General features: G+C 48.4%; 1 protein-coding gene across 1 annotated transcript in view; it reads right to left on the reverse strand.

The window, feature by feature from the left end:
- Positions 1 to 21968, reverse strand: part of LOC147710171 (E3 ubiquitin-protein ligase TRIM11-like) — a 118386-nt gene extending 96418 nt beyond the window's left edge. The window contains exon 1 of the mRNA XM_086920862.1: positions 21361 to 21968. Within this exon, the coding sequence (XP_086776988.1) occupies positions 21361 to 21774 (414 nt within the window). The 5' untranslated portion in view covers positions 21775 to 21968. The remainder of the gene's footprint in view (positions 1 to 21360) is intronic.
- Between the last annotated feature and the right edge of the window lie 242 nt (positions 21969 to 22210).

The following is a 22210-nucleotide window of genomic DNA, read 5'->3' on the forward strand; positions in this document are numbered from 1 at the left end:
GCAGTAAATGCTCGTTCCCAGCAGCCTCAGACCTACATATGTTTTGGGAGTGTCCGAACACCGCTACGTATTGGCAAGAAATCAAGATATCACTCAAATCAATTCTCAGAATCTCTATCCCACTTTCATGGTCTTTAATCATCTTTGGCCTAAACGAGAACATTAAGGAAAGAGAATTTCTATACTATGCTATTCTACTGGCAAGAAGAGAAATCTGTAAAAACTGGGTTAGTACGAACTCCCCGACACATGCAGAGTGGCTGTCTTCATTATACGTAACATCGAAGGTAGATCTAGCTAGAATATGTAGCCCTCGTTCTGTGAGATTCTGGGACTTTTTGATTGAGTGGAGACGGAATAATTAGCCAACCCAGGTTTATTTTTTTTTCCCGGGTCCGATGATTAGGCCCAAATCTCCTTGTCCAATGGGAGGCACCCCATGCCATATTGCGGTCGGACTACCTGCCAATAAATGGCCCGAATGGAGATAGTTCGTGCAGGGTTCTTCATTGCCTGAGACATCTTGTCTGCCTTCTTGTGTATTAGGAGATCACTCTTTGGTCTCTTGGTGTTACAGAGGCGATCGGATCTCGTGGTTGAAGCACCCCTGGATCGACTACGTGGCTAATGAGGACAAAAAAAAAACCAGGCAAACAAAAATGAAGGATCGGCTAACAAAGAACAGAGGATAGAGCAGCGCTCGACAACGGCGAAACAGGCTGATGCAGACTCTGGCGATAGGTTCTTTCGCTGTCAGATCACTCTAGTCTCTGGGGAAGAGGAAATAGACCCAACCAGACACCACACGAGGGAGAAATCATTGGACAGTATGTTAAGGGACGGGGGCAGCCTGGATGAAAATCAAACATCACAACCAGATGGAACAGGCATGGGATTAGAGGGCACGGTTAATATCAATCTTACCGAAAATATTGTACTTTTCAGGACAATGCCAGTGGAGCTTTGTAAACTCTGGTTGCGGAAACTAGCCTAGGAGGGCTCTTAAATATATGACAATGCCAAGATTACGAGGTGGGTGGTAATTTCCCAATTTTACCACTTATTACTGGGAATGTTGATTCAATAGAAGGGTTGTTTTTTTACTGGAGAAACAAGGTGGAGTTGTGTCATAGAATATCCAATTATATATAAGATGGAGCTTGGAATTGAAGCAAAAGGATGCTTTATGAAAACATTGGAGCCACGTAATTACAATAAAACTAGATTTAAGCTATTAAGAGCCCCCGACAAAATGTGGCCACAGCTTAAGCGACAACTGGTGATTCCTAAAATAAACTTTTACACTCTGGTCTCTGAAGCCACCCTACTGCCTACTATTTTTCAAGACTCTGTGATGGAAAGGTGGAAACAGAAGGCTATTGATTCAATAGGAGATCTATTTAATGACAATCTGCTATGATCATCTGCAGGAGATGTTTGACTAGCTCAAGAGTTTTTTTTTTATTCCTACAGATTAGGGATTTTCTATTAAAAACGAAAAATGGATTAAATGCAATAGAGAAGATCCCTATCATTGAGGCAGCCAGACTTAGCTACAGTATAGGGTCCATATATGATCTATTGGTTGAGATACAAAGAGATGATTTAGAGGCTCAAGACTCTACGTGGAGCACAAGGCTAGAAAGACCAACAATATGTCTTAAGGAGTCTTTAGAAATGTGCAAAACAAATCTATTACCAGCAAATTTAAAGAGCCAGTTTTTAAAGACTGCTTTTAATTTGTACTACACTCTAAATGGGGACCTGAATTTTATGGAAAATGCAAGCAATGCAGAGCTGATTAAGGAGAGATTGTGCATATGTTTTACTCATGTCCTCAGCTACTACCTTTTATTAAAGGAATAGAGGCTCTTTTAAATCCTATTACCAAAAATTCCATTAGCTTCACTTTGGTAACGATGCTTTTAGGACTGGCAGATAGCACAGGATCTAATATCAGAGGTCAGGAAGAAATGTACCTGATTTTCGTTGCCACTGCGGTAGCACGATTATGTATCACCGCAGATTGGCTCAAACCTGACCCCCCAACGTTTGTATTGTGGCTGAATAGATTCATGTCTATTAATAATATAGAGGTCAGCTTATACAAACTTAAAGGCCATAAGAAGGAAAGACTGGTCGAGAGATATGGTCACCAGTCACAAACTGGGTCGGAGGGCTCTGAGTTGAGCTAGAACCAGTAGCATTAGCTGCGGATGGACTAAGGTTATATATTACTCGACCTAGATGACATTTTACAGGCCCAGCTCTTTATAGGGGATGACATGTCTTCCATTGGTTCAACCTGTTAAAGATTATTAAATATGTATTTATAGCCACATAGCACCGTACAGCACTATTTCAATTTAAATCTTTATTCGGCACTTAAAAAGACACCATAAAAGTACATACACAATACATACACATTTTATATATATTTTAAAAACGGGGTAAAAAATGAGTTAATAAATGAGCTAAAAATTCATTTCATTTACAAAGAGGGAAGGGAAATTTCCATACTTGGGTCTCTGTTTAAGTAGCATTACAGTCAGTTATTTCTCTGGTGTTCCTTAACCGCATTGCAACCCTGATAAAATTTACTGTACAAAACAGCGTGTGAGCATCTGAGGCTTCCTGAAGGAACCTCAGGGCCATTTTTGCTTGTCTAAGTTTAGTTTCTTTCAGGATCCCTACTAAAAACTTGCGTCTTGGAACGGAATAAAAGGGGCATAACAGAACAAAGTGAAGGGTATCCTGCGGAGACCTAGCGTCGCAGCCGCAGGTACCCTTCACCTCCAATGTAAGAGTGAACCCAGATGGGACAGAAAGTAGATGATGTAGCATATTTAGTCTAAACCGAGTCATATAAAATCGGTCCTGGGCATTATGCATCACAGTTAGGCATGGTTCCATTCCTTGTTTCTCTGTCAGTAAGCAATAGGATAAAACAGTCGGCTTACTCCTTTCCACCTCGGCCCTAGTCGCGAGTGCCCATTCTGAGAAGAGTTTTTTAACCATTGTTTTATTCTGGCCGGTTAAGGATTCTGGGGTTGTAAAGAGATTTTTGCAGCCGATTGCCTCCAGGGAGTCCTTTACATACTTCAGCCATGGTATATAACCCCCTCTGTCACGTTTCAGACAGTCTTTTAGAATTTGTCTTGTGAGGTCCGCTTCTGGATTAATCCAGATTTTAATCCAGGCAAGGAGGGGTTTGATTTTAATGTGGTCTTCAATGTAGGGCTCCCCTACTTCCTCATTGATGATGTAGGCCGGGGTACTCTGCGGCAATTTCAAGATTCTTTTAAAGAACTTGTTTTCTTCCACCTGGATCTGCTGCAGTTGTTAGTCTATGAAACCCCATACTTCTGCTCCGTAAGTGACCTTGGCACAACATACCGACCTATACAGGTTTAGCATTTGCTCGGGGGACCATCTGCCAAGTCTTCTCCCGTAGCCCATGATGGCCCCTGATGACGCCACCAATTTCGCAGCGTGTTTGTCTGCCAGGGGGTTAAAATGTAATTGTTCGTCGAACAGTACACCAAGATACGAGAAAGTCTTAACTTGTCCAATCTTGTGTGACCCAATTTTGTATATAAACTTCCCTTTTTCTTTAACACCTGCTGACATGACGTACGATTTTTCCAGGTTTGTCGATAGGTCAAGTTTAGCCATAAAATCGACAGAGCCATCGATCAACTTCTGTAACCCCACTGGTGTTCTGGCTAACAGCACCGCGTCGTCCGCGTAGAGTAATAGGGGCACCGCTCGGTGTCCTATTTGGGGTGAACCACACGCAATTTGAGTAGTTCTTTGTCCAGGAGGTTAATGTATATAGAGAACAGAAAAGGCGCCAGAATGCAGCCCTGCCTCACTCCACTGGTACATGAAAAGGGCTCAGTCCTGCTTCCCTCTTGATTGTATCGCACTGTTGCGGAAGTGTTCCAGTGTAAAGTTTTTAGGACGTCTACCAATGGTTGTTTCTACTCCTAAATTTGACAATAGAGTCCAGAGTTTTTCTCTATTTACACGGTCAAAAGCCGTGGAGAGGTCCATGAACCCCATGTGTATAGCCCCCTTACCAGCGATAGTATATTTGGCTGTCAGGAGGTAGAGATTCAGGCATTGATCAGTGGTAGATCTGCCCTCCCTAAACCCATATTGGATGTCTGTCAAGACCTGGTTCTCCTCCGCCCATTCCTGCAGGCGATGTAGAATAACACGGCCCAATACCTTGGCCGTCACGTCTATGAGGGATATAGGGCGATAACATTGGGGGTCATCACGATTCCCTTTTTTGTAAATCGGGACTATGGTTGCTGTTGACCAGGAACGAGGTGGCCCTGCCACCACTGCCTCGTTCAGGACCCTCGTGAGCAGTGGAGCCCACAGATCTATGTTGCTACGGTAGAGGTTGGGGGTATACCATCAGACCCGGGTGCTTTGTTCTTACTCAGTCATGCTATTGCCAGTTCCACTTCTCCCAGGGAGAAGTCCAATTGTGTATTTGGGTTTAACCTCGGTCCTTCACCCTGGGTTAAAATGGGTCTGCCATTGTTCCGGTAGAAGGGTATTTGTTATTTTAGGTACTCCTGGGTCCTGGAAACATGGTGTGTTAATAACTTTCCAGAATCCCTAAGTATCTCCCCTTTCTGCCGCCTCCCTTAGATCCTCCCAAGCTTGTATTTGTAAGCTCTTTTTGTGGGATCTCAGTGCTTTTTTGTATTCTGTTCTGTACTGTGCTATTTTAAGATTGTCCCTGGGACGAGACTGAAGGCTGAGTTTAAGGTTTTTATGCGCCTTAGTACAGTCAGAGTCAAACCAACGCAGAGTAGGGGCTACTTTACTGTCTTTAGAGGTCTTTAGTAAATTGTCTACATGGCGTGCAATTTCTTCAAATGCACTAACCACTATTGCTCCCCCCACGCTGGGATCAAGGCATGTGTTTATAGTGTTTTGCCCTTCTGTTATTAATCTTTTGTAGAATTTGTCTCAGTCTATCTTGGCCCACTTGATCCTCCTCCCCTGGTCCACTGCCTTTTCTATAATGTCTGTTCTACGTGAGGATTTTTTAAAATTAAAACCTTTTGATACTAAGATCAGAGGGTTATGGTCGCTAAAGATGCTTGTGTCTATGGCCATGCTGCTAATACTTCTCTTTATGAGGGGTGAGACTAAAATGAAGTCAATATACGAATGGCAGCCCCTGCCTTTCAATGTTGGGTTAGGATCTCCGTTTCTACCTAGCTCTATCAGGTCCATAGTATGGACCAGGTTGTGCCTTTTTGTTGGTTTCTCTAAATCCCATCCCTCAGTTGTGTGTGCAAAATGTGGACCTTTTGATACGGTGCATCGTGACCAATCCCTATTCAATGGTCTTAGGTTCTCACAAAGGTGACAATTAAAATCCCCCATAAGTATTATACTGGGGGAGTTTGGTGTCTTATTTAATAGATCCTGCTTATCTAGACGGGAATTCAGTTCTTTTATGACTGACCCCTTTCCCATCGTGCCTACAGCATTGTACCAATTTAGTAAAAGGAGGTTGATTCTTTTAAAGCGATACCCTACCGCTGGTATGTTTCGTGAATCCCAGTTATAATTAAACCAGGTCCCTTGAATAAGGAGATCAACATACATTATTAGTCCTCCAATAGCTCTCCCCGATGGTGATTTTATGGCCGGGACAGAAAAGCATTTGTATCCCTCTATGCTAAACAGATTTGGGTCAACCGCCCATGTTTCTTGCAGGCATATGATTTGGAAGTTATTTATATAATTCCGCCATTCATGGGATTCATATTTAGCTGCTAGTCCTGCAATACTCCAGGATATAATACGAAGACTGTCCTGGTTGTCCCCCAGGGGAAACCCTTTTGATTCCCTTAGTGAGTGTACTTCCTTGACTTCCCCTATTGTTGTTATATTGGTACGGGGTTCTGGTGTAATTTCGCTGTTCCGCCTAATTCGAACGGGGCTTATCTTTTGATCTAGTTGCTCTATTAATTTCATTCGCCCTTTTATTGTTTTCGGATTCCGTATACTAGCCCCCCTACCGTCACTATGTCCTGGGGTACTCGGTGTGTTAATTCCTGTCCCAGTGGGCCCTTCCTCCTCTAGTCTCTTCATGGGGTGTAAGGTACTGGTTTCCTCTGATACAAGTCAGTCCACCTCTTCCAGAGCACTGAACCTATTCCAGTGCATATGTTGAGATAGAAAGGGATCATAAGCTGGGGTGCCTTGACAAGGCATTTGCCATTGGGTGAATCTATGCTGTGGTTCCAGCTGCTGGACCCTACTTGTGGGTATTCTATTTGCCTGCACTGGTCTTTGGGGTATATACGGGTAGAAAAATGATAAATGTAAAGGGTGAATTTGTGTATGAGATCTGCTGGTCGGTGCATTACATATGTAATTCACTGCTGCAATGTCTCTGAAATTGATTGTTATTATGTCCCCTGCTATTGTTTTTATTCCTCTCCCGATCCACTCCCCCCTTCTTACTGTAAGTATTTCGCCACAGATATTTGGAGGTAGGGGTCTATTTATCTGCAGCCATTGCACACATTTATTTTTTAGTTCCAGGTGTGTTTCCCTTTTTCCCTCTTTCAATGGTGGAATACGACAACAAAGGGCAAAGCTTCAGGTGGAAGAGTGATTGTCCGGAATCGAGTCGATCTTATTTTTTCAGGTGCATTTTTTTCTGGAGGGGGGTTTGTGGTGGTCTTTCCTTTTGGGGTTTGGTCTGTTTTATCATTTGAAACGTTGGAGTGGTCCTTTGCCTTGTTTTGTTTGGGCATGTGGGGTGGCACTAGAGCTGCAAGGGTTAGGGGGTATGGGAGCTTTTTCTACTATCGGGGTGATCATTTGTCTGATTTTCTGTAGTCTGTTTGCAGTAGGTTCATTAACTAATACTGCCTTGCCTTTTGATGTCTTGTTTGACATACCCCCCTCTTCTCCCACTTTGGATAATGCGCTGTCGTGTCCCAATTTAAGCATGAGCGAATTTTGCGGATCTCGCGTTCGCGAATTTTGCGGATTTGCGGATTCGCAATCCGCAAAATCCGCGAATTCCCGCGAATTTGCGGATTTTTTTTTTTTGTGTTCGCCCGTGTTTCTGCCAGTTCGCGAGGGTTTTTCACAATTTCGCAATTTGCGAACTTACCTGTCGGGTCGCAAGTTTTGCGAACTTGTTGTTTCTACGTGTCCAGCCTGTTTGGGACACTCTTCTTCATCACTGCCACTCTCTGTCACCACTGCCACTCTCTGACTACTCATGCCACCCTCTGGCCCACCCATGCCACCCTCTGTTTCATCACCACACCCTCTGGTTGTCCAGTGTACATTATTTTCGGCAAAGCAAAGCACACCTTCCCTGCCTCAAGTGACCTGAATTAATTTGGGGCTGATTAATGTGTCACAGAATATTTTTTTAGCTGGCACCTGCTTCCTTAGTGCGCCCTGATTAGTGATCTTTTGCACTTGCTAAGTGCTTTCATTGTTGCAAAATTAGTTACAACACCTGCCCTGCCCCAACTGACAATAATGAATTAGGGGCTGATTAATGGATTTTAACTTCCAGCCTGGCTCCTGCTTGTCTCCCTTAGCTGTAATTCAGGACCTTTGTGGCATATGCGTAACTATTCTGAGGTTCAGAGCAGGGTCACATAATAGTTTCAACTGGCAACTGAACTCTGGAGGGGCCCCTCAGGAAGCACTACAGGAAATGGCTACTAATGATGAGCCTGAACTTTTGAACCTGGTAAGTAGTTACTTTCAGTTTTGCTAAGATCGTATTTCTGCAATTTTGCACTTATTCGCGGGGCGCGAACTCACGCGAACTCACGCGAACAGTGCGAGCAGTGCGAGCAAAATCCGCTGCTCGCGGATTTGCGGATTTTGCGGGAGATTCGCGAATCTCGCGGATTGCGGATTTCCCGAAAATCCGCAAAATCCGCGAGCGGAACAGATTTTCCGCCCATGCCTATCCCAATTGCCTAGTGGGGCCAACCCCTTTGTTGTTTATTAAAGATGTTAGTCTGTCGATTTTTGACATTAGGGGTTTGATCAGGGCAGTGATCGTATCTTCTAGATGTGCTTTCAGGTCGGCTACCATGTTTGCCACCCAGCACGGTATTCCTGGTGTGGAGGTAGTTATAGGTGCCACTAAATTATGATTTATTGTATTGTTTTGTCCCTTTTTAGGTCTCGGCTCAACGCGCGGAAGCGCGTCTCGCCGAGATCTTTTGTTAGCGAGTGTGCTTCCCAGGAGACAGTTCCGGCAGCGCGCATCCTTGGAGCCGATTTGAAACGTGAACGCGCGCTGTGGCCAGGCGCGGTCTCCTGGGAAGCTCAAGCACCACACACGCATGCGCATACACACACACACAAGCGCCCATGCACGCACGCACATACATACAGAGACATCCCCCTGACACATACAGACACGCGCGCGCACACACACACACACACACAAGTGCACCGAGGCCCCCCCTCCCTCCCCCGCCTTCACCGTCGCACACATACATACACACACACACAAGCATACACGCGCACACACACACACACACACACACACACAAGTGCACCAAGCCCCCCCAGCCTTTTGTAACTTACCTGGCCAATGTCGGGGACTCTTCTCTCAGCACGCGGCGCCCAACCTCCTGCTAGCGCGGCCCCGGGGCTCCACACCGCTCACAGGAGCCCCGGGCCGCGAGACGCATTGACTCCGCCTGCCTCCTCTTCCGGTCTGGACGTGGCCCCGCCCCCGTCACAGGCGACCGTGCCTGACTTCCGGGGCGGCCGGAATACGACGATTTCATTGAAGCGCGAGCCTCTCCAATTTGGAATTGTACCTGCATTGCGCACAATATTTCTGGGTGATTATTTATTTCTTGGTGAAACATTCACTTCGTGAACGTTTTACAATTGAGTCTAACAGTGATTGCTTCGCTTCTAGGGAAGGTCCTTAAGGTCACAGTGCTCACTTTCAGAAAGTTTGTTTGCTTCTGAGTCAGAGACCTCTAAGTGCTGTCCTCTCAAATGGTCCAGTAACACGCTTGTGGCTTATATGGTAAGGCAGAAGGGCTCTTGCACTATTCGCAAACCCAAGAAACGCATTCTGCATCATAAGGAAATAAATGTTAACGTGTAGATTGTTCTCTGTACAAGTCAAAATGAATAGGACTTCGGCGTCACTTTTGCTGAACTTGGTTCATACGACGTGGGCAGGGAACTCTGCTGCAATTGTCCTTTGTTCAGAGAACACCATTACAATTGTGTTTCAAACATGAACATATGTTTTAGGTAGTGATCTGAGGATAGTTAGGAATGTATTGAGTACCTGCGCTTCTTAAATCTGAATTATAGTCGACAAAATTTCACGTGCAGTCCTGTTTGTTTTGGTCTTTAGGGCTTCATTATATGTTCCTGATTACTGCCCCACTTGTAATACTGCCCCTTAGAGAGATAGATGTATGTAAGTTTAGCATCATTGGTTAATGAAGGTGTGAATCTTCAATTCCTAACTTTTGATCCCTACATCAGTGGCTTGTTGTTACCTTTATTAATTCCATCTTAAAACGGTTTGCAAAAACAGTACATGGGCACTAGGCTCACAGATGGAGTAAACAAGGGCTAAAATATGTATTTTAGTTACAGTATTTTACTATGTCAAATGTATTGAATTAAGCCAGTGCTGGTAGCTCAGAGGTCTCTTGCATCCACTGCAGAGGTCAACTTTGGCCTCTATAGTCACAGGTCCACTCAGCCTTTCATCCTTTTGAGGTTAATAAAACGGGTTGGATGAATTGGACAGTAATAAACATTAGTTATCTGACAATATCATGAAGAGACTCCTCAGAATGAAAGGTTCTCTGCAAGCAGCCTGGGTTGTTTGTGCATGTTTTCTTCATTTTGATCATATGTTGCAGTAGCGCTAAGGTGAAATCAGTCAGATGTATGAGGTTCTTGGGGCGCCACTGAATCTGCCTTTTCTCTGTTGCCTGGTAAGGTTCAGAAGTGTCATGTGTCTGGTTATACCGCATCCCCTCCAGCCTTTTAACTGCAATTCATTCACTGGTAGGAGATGTTACTAAATCTGAAACAGCCTGCCGACTTTTCAGGGGCAAATCAGTCGTGCCCCTGAACAATCCTCAGCCCTAGAGGTCTTTTACAAGTGTGGCTGCCACGGGAAAAACAATGGTTTACTTCTGTAAGCCTACCACTGGTAATGTTGACATGTCCTAGATATTGTTTTGTCTGAACATCTTTCACAGATGATCCTGGTGACTGCAGTGCTGGAAAATTGCACAATATTTTAGCCAGCAAAATTGTTGTATTCTGGGGCTTGAAGGTTTAATTTCCCCCCATTATACCTTTGTGTTCTCAAGTCTGTGCATCAGAAGTTCGATTTTCACATCACTCTGGCGACACCACCACATCACTCGGGGACACCACCACTTCACTCGGGGACACCACCACTTCACTCGGGGACATCACCACTTCACTCGGGGACACCACCACTTCACTCGGGGACACCACCACTTCACTCGGGGACATCACCACTTCACTCGGGGACACCACCACTTCACTCGGGGACATCACCACTTCACTCGGGGACACCACCACTTCACTCGGGGACATCACCACTTCACTCGGGGACACCACCACTTCACTCGGGGACACCACCACTTCACTCGGGGACACCACCACTTCACTCGGGGACACCACCACTTCACTCGGGGACATCACCACTTCACTCGGGGACACCACCACTTCACTCGGGGACATCACCACTTCACTCGGGGACACCACCACTTCACTCGGGGACACCACCACTTCACTCGGGGACACCACCACTTCACTCGGGGACACCACCCCTTCACTCGGGGACATCACCACTTCACTCGGGGACACCACCACTTCACTCGGGGACATCACCACTTCATTCGGGGACACCACCACTTCACTCGGGGACATCACCACTTCACTCGGGGACACCACCACTTCACTCGGGGACACCACCACTTCACTCGGGGACACCACCACTTCACATCACCACTTCATTCGGGGACACCACCACTTCACTCGGGGACATCACCACTTCATTCGGGGACACCACCACTTCACTCGGGGACATCACCACTTCATTCGGGGACACCACCACTTCACTCGGGGACATCACCACTTCACTCGGGGACACCACCACTTCACTCGGGGACACCACCACTTCACTCGGGGACACCACCACTTCACTCGGGGACATCACCACTTCACTCGGGGACACCACCACTTCACTCGGGGACATCACCACTTCATTCGGGGACACCACCACACCACTCTGGGTCACCACCACATCACTCAGGGGCACCACTCGTCACTTGGGGACACCACCACATCACTCGGGGGCATCACTCGGGGACACCACCACATCACTTGAGACACCACACACACACATACATACATACATACATACATACACACACACTCCTCCCTCCCCCCTGCCCCACAAAAAACGAAATGTCATGAGCAATGCCAATAGCTCTACCTTTAATGATGCCGAGACCATTGCATTGTAAATGCTTGTTTTCCCCTGTTTTTGAACTTCTCTAGATCTTTTTCCTTCGCTGTTACTTGAGGTCGCCTTTTCTTTGGGGCACACAGTGCTTAAATTGGTCTGAATATTCACTGTATCCCTATTGCTCTCAGTGGGGGCCTGGGCACATGGAAGCTCGGCAAAGGAGGAAGTAACACCAAGGCTAGTGTCTGCGTCGTCTGTAGCATCTAAAGTGACTACTGAAAGATCAGTTGTTACTTCTTGTGTGTCTTGGATGATCGTCATTGGTGGTAGAGACATCCTCCGTTCTGTATTTGCTATTGCAGTGGCTACAACCCCTAGTGTCTGCTGTAGCATTTTGTCAATCGCTGTGAGTGTAGGTACTGATTGTGGGGTGTCCACCTTCTGTTTGGTACTAGATCTTAAGGTGGGCATCCTGGAGCTTTTGTGTACCTTCCTCATACTTGGTCACCAATTAGTCACAACATAGAAAGCTTGAGTATCCGTTTATTTATCAAGTTGCATAAATGCCTTGCGTAAAACAGTAGAAAGGGGTTAGGGTGGTGGCCCAGCACGGCCTCTTCTGGCCTCTGAGGGCCGTGGAGGGCCCGCCCTTTGCCCGGGCTTAGCCCGGCGCTCCCGCGACGCGGGGGTGACGTTGGTTTTATGGCACCTCCTGGCGCGTAATCCCCCTTAGCAGGGCCGCGAGGGAGCTTGGGATATGTAGTTCCCAGCTCCCCTCAGTCCTCCAAACACAGCGGCCGCGCACGAGTGGAGGGGCTGCGGTGGCGTGGAGTGACCGGTGGCGGTGTCTGGCAGCGTTGTGGGCAGTAACTTTCTCGCTTCTTTAGCCCCAGCGAGTTCAGCAGCAAGGTAGAGTCTCAATCAATTCCCGTGCAGCACTATATATGACATCTAAAATATTTATTTAATGATGTATTCAGATGGAAGTTACTAGTTGAATTTGTATCAGGATATTCTGTGGAATTTATTGACATTCAGCACTTTATCTATTATGTACAATTCTGCAGCTTCTTCCAGCTTAATATTGCTGTATGAAACCTACATGTTTTATTTTTATTTTTATTTCAATGGAATGTTTAGAAGAAACTCACTGGTCAAGTCTGGCTTAAAATAAAAGGTGTGTATTTATTGACACATAGCACTTTATTTACTATGTACAGCTATGCTGCTTTTGATTACTAAATATTGCTGTATGTAAATTCTCACATGGGTGTAAAATAAAAATAAAATCCCTATACTAGCTGCTGCTTCCAGCCCAGGTCATCTTCATGACCAGGTGCTTCAAATAAAGCGCTCAACAACAAGACCCCAGCTTACCTGGCAAACAAACTATACACGTTCAAGGAACGACATCTGACCAGGAGCGCGGATATCACCAGACTCAAGACATGAAATTGTAAGAAGAAAAACCCAGAAGGCAAGCCTTCTCCGTTCATGCTTCCAGGATCTGGCACAGCATCACTTTCGACGTGGCATCAGCTCCAACTCTCCCCAATTTAGGAAAATGCTGAAGACCCATCTCTTTAAGGAACACCGACAGCCCACCCTAGACCTTCCCCCAAAAATTGCATCTTCCCAGGGGCAGCCCCTCGGTTTGCGCTCTATATCCAGGCTGTAAGTACTGCCCATATAAATTCAGACTGTCAGTACCAATAGCAGACGTCCAGATTGGAAATTCTGGCCACACATATCCAAATTGTTATTAAATATGTTACATCCAGATCCCCGCATCTGATTAACCATATCTGGTCCTTGTCCTATACAAGTGCCGGCCACACGTAGGGTCTGTGAAAGAACAGACAACCAAAGAAATGTTCACAGTCTGTGACAGAAAACAGACACAGGAAGAGTGCAGGCCCCAACCCCAGGCAGGGTCTGTGATAGAAATCAGACACAGGAAGAGTGCAGGCCCCAACCCCAGGCAGGATCTGTGACATAAAACAGACACAGGAAGAGTGCAGGCCCCAACCCTAGGCACGGTATGTGACAGAAAACAGACACAGGAAGAGTGCAGGCCCCAACCCCAGGCAGGGTCTGTGATAGAAAACAAACACAGGAAGAGTGCAGGCCCCATCCCCAGGCAGGGTCTGTGACAGAAAACAGACACAGGAAGAGTGCTGGCCCCAACCCCAGGCAGGATCTGTGACAGAAAAATGACACAGGAAGAGTGCAGGCCCAAACCCCAGGCAGGGTCTGTGATAGAAAACAGACACAGGAAGAGTGCTGGCCCCAACCCCAGGCAGGATCTGTGACAGAAAACAGACACAGGAAGAGTGCAGGTCACAACCCCAGGCAGGGTCTGTGACAGAAAACAGACACAGGAAGAGTGCAGGCCCCAACCCCAGGCAGGGTCTGTGATAGAAAACAAACACAGGAAGAGTGCAGGTCCCATCCCCAGGCAGGGTCTGTGACAGAAAACAGACACAGGAAGAGTGTTGGCCCCAACCCCAGGCAGGATCTGTGACAGAAAACAGACACAGGAAGAGTGCAGGTCACAACCCCAGGCAGGGTCTGAGACAGAAAACAGACACAGGAATAGTGCAGACCCCAACCCCAGGCCGGTCTGTGACAGAAAACAGACACAGGCAGAATGCAGGCCACAACCCCAGGCAGGGGCTGTGACAGAAAACAGACACAGGAAGAGTGCAGGCCCCAACCGCTGGCAGAGTCTTTGACAGAGAACAGACACATTAAGAGTGCAGGCCCCAGCCCCAGACAGGGTCTGTGACAGAAAACAGACACAGGAAGAGTGCAGGTCACAACCCCAGGCAGGGTCTGTGACAGAAAACAGACACAGGAAGAGTGCAGGTCACAACCCCAGGCAGGGTCTGTGACAGAAAACAGACACAGGAATAGTGCAGACCCCAACCCCAGGCAGGGTCTGCGACAGAAAACAGACACAGGCAGAATGCAGGCCACAACCCCAGGCAGGGGCTGTGACAGAAAACAGACACAGGAAGAGTGCAGACCCCAACCGCTGGCAGAGTCTTTGACAGAGAACAGACACAGGAAGAGTGCAGGCCCCAAACCCAGGCAGGGTCTGTGACAGAAAACAGACACAGGCAGAATGCAGGCCACAACCCCAGGCAGGGGCTGTGATAGAAAACAGACACAGGAAGAGTGCAGGCCCCAACCGCTGGCAGAGTCTTTGACAGAGAACAGACACAGGAAGAGTGCAGGCCCCAGCCCCAGAGAGGGTCTGCAACAGAGAGCACACAACCAAAACGAGAGTGCGGGCACCAAATTTTGACACGGTCTGTGACAGTGAACAGTCACAGTAAGGGAGCTGGTACTAGCCTCATACAGGGTCAGTGACAGAGAACAGACACAGGAAGAATGCAGGCCCCAACCCCAGCCAGGGTCTGTGACAGAGAACAGGCACGCACAGCACGACAGCAGGTGCTGGTCTCATACAGGGTCTGTGAGAAAAAATAGACAGCAGACACCATACAGAGTAGAAGGCGAGCGAGACAGAGAGAGAGAAAAGATATCAAGCCCTTTTATGGTCTATGACAGGAGTCAGGCAGTTGCCTGCAGACAGAGTCTGCAACAGAGCCAGTTCCAGCCCTTTACAAGGTCTGAAGCAGGAATCGACACCAGCCTTACAGGGTCTGCAACAGAAAAGAGGCAGCAGACTCATAAAAAGGGTCAGAGGAAATAAACCTGCTAGAACGAGAGATCAGACACCAGCCCTTAACAGGGTCTGCAACAGAGAACAGGCACCAACCTCATACAGGGCCACAGCTGGGAACAGGCAGGATTAGCGAGAGAGCAGGCAGCATTCTGATGCAGAGTCTGCAACAAGGAACAGGCAGTCAGGAGAGCAGGACCGAACCCAAGCATGGAGCATGGCAGGATGGCAGATTGAGAGCGTGAACAGTAGGGTGAAAGGTTTCGGCGCAGTGTCCATGTGACAAACTGCTTCCGTTTTACTATCCTGGCCCGGGATATCTTCTTGTGCAGGAGACCAGCACCGGAGGTCCCCTGACGAGGGCTTTACATCTGGAGCGCTGCTCTCCATCAGAGTGCGAGATTGAGATCCACCCAGAGAGGTCCTGCTTTTACCCGAGTGGATCCCCCTCACATGACCAGCCCATGACGCTACTAACGGCTTGTGGCAGACGAGTATAGAAGTGGGGTGGATGTCGCCTCAAACTCAGATCGGAGAGTGACTGACACTACTTTCTGTGTAGTATGTCTTCTCTGGGCTCCATCTGAGTGCAGCATACATGTTGTGACACAGATGTGTATAGCGCTGTATTACCATGAGCAGGGCCTCACAGTGCTGTCATGCTCAGGTGCCTTCAGGCCCAGGTCCATAGGATGCAGTGCCTGTGGACATGTGAGGCGAGGTTCCCATGTGTGGTGATGGGGGCCACAGTGTGTGTGAAACGCTTTCTGTTGTAGGGTGAATCAGAGTCTTGGTTGTAGTCAGCGCCTATAGTCCCCCTTCTCTCTGTAGCCTCCCCGCCATTCCCTGCTCCTCACACCCCCCACCCTCCATTAGGATGTTTTTTAGGCCAATTGCAATGTTTGTCTTGAATATCTATCCTGATGGAAGGAGGGATTGTGTGTGGTTCACTCTCAAGTTCACTGGTTCCCTCCAAAAGTCTGGGGCTAACTACGAATCTTATTGGACAGTTGGATTGAAGCGAACTATCCGAGGACAGGATATAAACTGTCCCCTTCTAACTTTATGGAGCTCTGCACAGCACTGAAGAGAACGCTGAAGACCAGAGACGGGAATGATGCCCGTCTCCCTTCTACAGGAGACGCTAGACCCCCAGGACCGAGGAAGGACCTCTACTGAAGAGAACGCTGAAGACCAGAGACCGGAATGACAGCCGTCTCCCTTCTACAGGAGACGCTCAACCCCAGGACCAAGGAAGAAACTCTACTGAAGAGAGCGGTGAAGACCAGAGACGGGTATGATGGCGGTCTCCCTTCTACAGGAAGCGTTGGACCCCCAGGACCGAGGAAGAACCTAAACTGAAGAGAACGCTGAAGACCAGAGGCGAGAATGATGGTTGTCGCCCTTCTACAGGAGGCGCTGGACCCCCAGGACCGAGGAAGGACCTCTACTGAAGAGAACGCGGAAGACCAGAGACAGGAATGATGGCCGCCCACCTTCTACAGGAGGCGGTGGACCCCAGGAACGAGGAAGGACCTCTACTGAAGAGAACGCTGAAGACCAGAGACGGGAATGATGGCTGCCTCCCTTCTACAGGAGGCGGTAGACCCCCAGGAACGAGGAAGGACCTCTACTGAAGAGAACGCTGATGACCAGAGACGGGAATGAAGGCCGTCTCCCTTCTACAGGAGGTGCTAGACCCCCAGGACCGAGGAAGGACCTCTACTGAAGAGAACGCGGAAGACCAGAGACAGGAATGATGGCCGTCTCCCTTCTACAGGAAGCGCTGGAACCCAGGACCGATGAGGAACCTCTACTGAAGAGAACGCTGAAGACCAGAGACGGGAATGATGGCCGTCTCCCTTCTACAGGAGGTACTAGACCCCAGGACAGAGGAAGGACCTCATCTGAAGGGAACGCTGAAGAACAGAGGCGGGAATGATGGCCGTCTCCGTTCTACAGGAGACGCTAGAACCCCAGGACCAAGGAAGGACCTCTACTGAAGAGAACGCTGAAGACCGGAGTGGGGAATGAAGGCCGTCTCCCTTCTACAGGAGGCGCTGGACGCCCAGGACCGAGGAAGGACTTCATCTGAAGAGAATGCTGAAGACCAGAGACAGGAATGATGGCCGTCTCCCTTCTACAGGAGGCGCTAGAACCCCAGGACAGAGGAAGGACTCCTACTGAAGAGAACGCTGAAAACCAGAGACGGGAATGATGGCTGCCTCCCTTCTATAGGAGGCGGTGGACCCCAGGACCGAGGAAGGACCTTTACTGAAGAGAACGCTGAAGACCAGAGGTGGGAATGATGGCGTTCTCCCTTCTACAGGAGGTGCTAGACCCCCAGGACCGAGGAAGGACCTCTACTGAAGAGAAAACTGAAGACCAGAGACGGGAATGGTGGCCGTCTCCATTCTGCAGGAAGCGCTGGAACCCAGGACCGATGAAGGACCTCTACTGAAGAGAACGCTGAAGACCAGAGATGGGAATGATGGCCGTCTCCCTTCTACAGGAGGCGCTAGACCCCCAGGACCGAGGAAGGACCTCTACTGAAGAGAACGCTGAAGACCAGAGAAGGGAATGATGGGCGTCTCCCTTCTACAGCAGGCGCTGGACCCCCAGGACCCAGGAAGGACCTCTACTGAAGAGAACGCTGCAGACCAGAGACGGGAATGATGGCCGTCTCCCTTCTACAGCAGGCGCTGGACCCCCAGGACCCAGGAAGGACCTCTACTGAAGAGAACGCTGCAGACCAGAGACGGGAATGATGGCCGTCTCCCTTCTAGAGGAGGCGCTGGACCCCCAGGACCGAGGAAGGACCTCTACTGAAGAGAACGCTGAAGATCAGACACGGGAATGATAGCCGTCTCCCTTCTACAGAAGGCGCTGGACCCCCAGGACCGAGGAAGGACCTCTACTGAAAAGAACGCTGAAGACCAGAGACGGGAATGATTGCCGTCTCCCTTCTACAGGAGCCGCTAGAACCCAGGACCGAGGAAGGACCTCTACTGAAGAGAACGCTGAAGGCCAGAGATGGGAATGATGGCTGTCTCCCTTCTACAGGAGCCACTAGACCCCCAGGACCGAGGAAGGACCCTCTTTGAAGAACAGAGATGGGAATGATGGCTGTCTCCCTTCTACAGGAGCCACTAGACCCCCAGCACCGAGGAAGGACCTCTACTGAAGAGAACGCTGAAGACCAGAGACGGGAATGATGGCTGCCTCCCTTCTACAGGAGGCGCTGGACCCCCAGGACAGAGGAAGGACCTCTACTGAAGAGAACGCTGAAGACCAGAGACGGGAATGATGGCCACCTCTCTTCTACAGGAGGCGCTGGACCCCAGTGTTGCGTGCTTATCTAGGGTCCTGATCGATACTGTGACCTTATGCCCCTATTCGGCTATAAATCCATTTATTCCCTATATTGGCATAACCGTTCAAGTGCGATTTTCTGTAAAGTCATCTCTGGCCTCACACGAACAGAGCCACATTCCAGCATGACTCTCTGCTACTTCCTTTGCGACCAATTAGTTCAATGACAGAGCAGCAGTCACTATCTGATATTCCTAGATAACACTCCGAGTTCTTCAACAAGATAAAAACTTAGCAAACCTGGAAATCCCCGCTTGCTATGTTTTGATTAGTAATGGAACTCTAATGAGCAACTGATAACTGTCACTTCCTAGTGACATCTTTAATTGACGTCTTATGTCCAGCAAACTTGTGTCAAACCCGGCACCTGTCAGGTATAAATATTACCAACGTTGCCTTAAGCAATGAGCGAACATGTTGCTGATGCCAGCTGCCTGCATGACCCCGTGTTGGTAACAACTAGCACTCTGTCGCTGCAGCCTGCTATCCTGTGGTGGTGAAGCTACTGATTACCATTATCGCCGCTACAGCGCGAACTATGGTTCAGTACGCTTGAGGAGCCGTGCAGCCGTCCTCTGCGAAGACATCCAGCCCAGCTGCCCGCGGACGCTGTCACCCCTCCTTCCTCGACGCGCTGAGAGAAGCCGCTGCATTTCTCGTGTAGAGAAATCCAGTCCCGGCGCTTCCAGTTTACCCTCGCGGGTGACTGGGATATCGAGAGAGACCCCTGAAGGAGATACCAATCCTCCATCATTCTATTCAGAGGTATGGTGTTGACTAAACCCTTAAACGAGAATTCTTGAAACAAACCTTGGCAAAACCAACTTAACTTAAGCTACTTACTTACTCCCCTTCTCACGTGTTAGGCTTAGGTCAGGCACACTGGGGTAGGCTTAGTTAGAAGCACCAGTTGAGTATGTTAGCCTAATGTATATATGACTGTATATATGTTTTATTACTTTTAAACCATTATATGGCTAAGAAACCATATCAATGCTTTTACAGTTCTATTTCGCAATACTTATCTTACTGTACGTACTTTTTATAATAACAGTTATTGCAATTGTGGCAATACATTTCTCTTGTACGAGAAGAAAGACTGTTCAATAAATGTTAATCCTTTATTGATACACGCCCGTCTCTCTATTCTCTACATACTGTGAAAGTAAACTGCACTAGACTGACTGAGTGAAATCTATGTCTATTGTTTCACACGACCCTAGAGATCGACTCTTGATCTGAGGAGCAAAGTTGTCATGTTGCACGGTTGTTGGAAAGCTGAATCCCTTCTTGTCTGTGCCAAGGAAGCTGATCACTTCCTATGCAGAGAAGAAAGTTTCCAGTGACCTCTGAGCTAGTTGGTAACACAACCCAATTAAGTTTAGCATAGTCAGTGGAGGCCTGGAATATCCGCAGTTCCACGTCGATACTACTGTTTATGTTATTCCAATGCGCAGGGCCTAGTGGGAAACTAGGAACTACACTAGAGGAAGGACCTCTCTTGCCGCTGAAGGGAGGGGTTTGTCCTCATCACCCGTGCCCAGTCTACTGCTCAGCACCTAGAGGTGAGGAGGTCGGACACTCCGAGCTTCCCCAGACCGGGAGCCTGTGATCGCAGCCCAGCCTGACGGTCATTCATCCTGTGAGGGGTCCCCAAAGCCAGCAAGCTTCAAGCAGCCAAAGCTACAGGAGATCTTCACTCTGTGCCCAATGATGATGCGAGTCTAGCGCCTGGACCCTGCACCTCTCTTTGTGTCTGGTGAACCCTGCACTGTTCGGGAGTCATCTGCACCAATGCCCTTGAGACCCTGTGTGCGTCACCATGCATTGCTGCAGCTCTTCTGCTGTGTCCCTGCTCCTGTGAGCTCGTGTGCTACACCCTGCATTGTCGTGTCAAGTCTTCTGACACCGACAACTCACTGCAGTGCCACATGTAATCCTTCGAGTATAGTGCAAGATCCTAAAACACCCACACACACGCCTCTGATCCTCTGCAGCCGCCTCTGTACCTCACAGTATACGGCCCAAGATCCCAGCGCTCTGACAGACACACTGTGTGCTCTTTTGCAGGTTCTTTTAAAGCCCTCATGGAGTGGATTCACTTACCTATCCCTAAACTCAAAGAAACATACCTTGTATTTTTCAGCAGCCTTCTCGAAGAACACTTAACACTCCCAAAATATACATTGTATCCTCTTAAAGACTTAACAAGTTTATTCAACTGTGAATCGTGATCGTCCACAGACTGCCTTGTGCTCCTCTGCAGAATGTACATACTGCCTTCACTTGTGAATCTTTAACACCCACACATATACCTTGTGCTCCTCTGCAGCTTCTTCCACTGTGGAACTTACACTGTCTTCACTTGTGAATCTTGAACACCCACATACACTCCTCGCACGTGGTCTTTGGGGACCACGGGTGCCTTATGATCCATACACATCCACAGACACACCCTGTTCTCTTCTGCAGCCTCCTCTATGGCATAAACAGGGAGGGAGACCAGATGACTCCAGGCCACCGGGACACAACTTTTTCATTTCTAGGATTTTGATTTAACATATCAGTGCATTCTGGGATTTGTAGTTTTGATTCACTTTACTGGACCCTATTGCTTGAACACACCAGGTCAAAATATGTAAAAAGCTAAATCCAGAAATGTAAAAGTGTTGTCCCAGTGACATGGCGCCTTCTGGAACACACAGCGTGTGCTCTCCGGCTGCCCCTTGGAGGCTCAACAAGCGACTTTGTGATCCCTGAACGCCCACAGACGTACCTTGTGCTCCTCTGCAGCCTCCTCTATAGGACTTGCTGAGTGAGTTTTATGCTCCTTGGACTCCCGGCAGACCCAGCATATCATCCTCTGATCCTCTGCACAGAACAGCCTCAGCTTCTCATCATGTTTCTCGCACAGATTCTCCTCCGGGGGCTTCACGGGGGGCAGATGAAGCTGTTTTAACATTTCCACCATGTTCCCCAGTTGTCTGTTGGGTCGGAGATTTTTCCCAGAAGATATTTCCCTGCACTGTGGACAGGGGAAGTTTCCATCTCTTTCCTCCCAGCTCTGGGTGATGCAGGAGCGGCAGAAGTTGTGTCCACAATCGATCATCACCGGATCAGTAAAATATTCCAAACAGATGGAACAAGTGGCCTCTTCCTGGAGGTTCCCGAGCTGAGCTGCTGCCGCCATGATGCAGAAATGCAGGAAGTGAAGGTAAGTTTCAGTTTCTCTCTCTCTCTGCAGTGGGTGTGATTGTGCGTCTGTCCCTCTGTGTGTGCAGTGGGTGTGTCGGTGCGTCTGCCCCTCTCTGTGTGCAGTGGGTGTGTCTGTGAGTCTGTCCCTCTCTGTGTGCAGTGGGTGTGTCTGTGCGTCTGTCCCTCTCTGTGTGCAGTGGGTGTGTCTGTGCGTCTGCCCCTCTCTGCCTGCGCCGGGACTTCCGGGTTCATGTTACAGTCACAGAGCAGAGTACTGACTCCTCTGCGGTCTGGGCTCTGTCTCGAGGTTTCCCTCCTTTCTCAGCAAAAATACCAGTAATTTGGTTTTGTTCTCAGATTTTGTAAGTGCCAGGAGCGGTCACCAAAATATGGATTTGTATAAAAATCCTCTGTTATTTTTAACGTGGCTG

This window comes from Lissotriton vulgaris, chromosome 5 (genome assembly GCF_964263255.1).
Source record: "Lissotriton vulgaris chromosome 5, aLisVul1.2, whole genome shotgun sequence".
NCBI lineage: Eukaryota > Metazoa > Chordata > Amphibia > Caudata > Salamandridae > Lissotriton > Lissotriton vulgaris.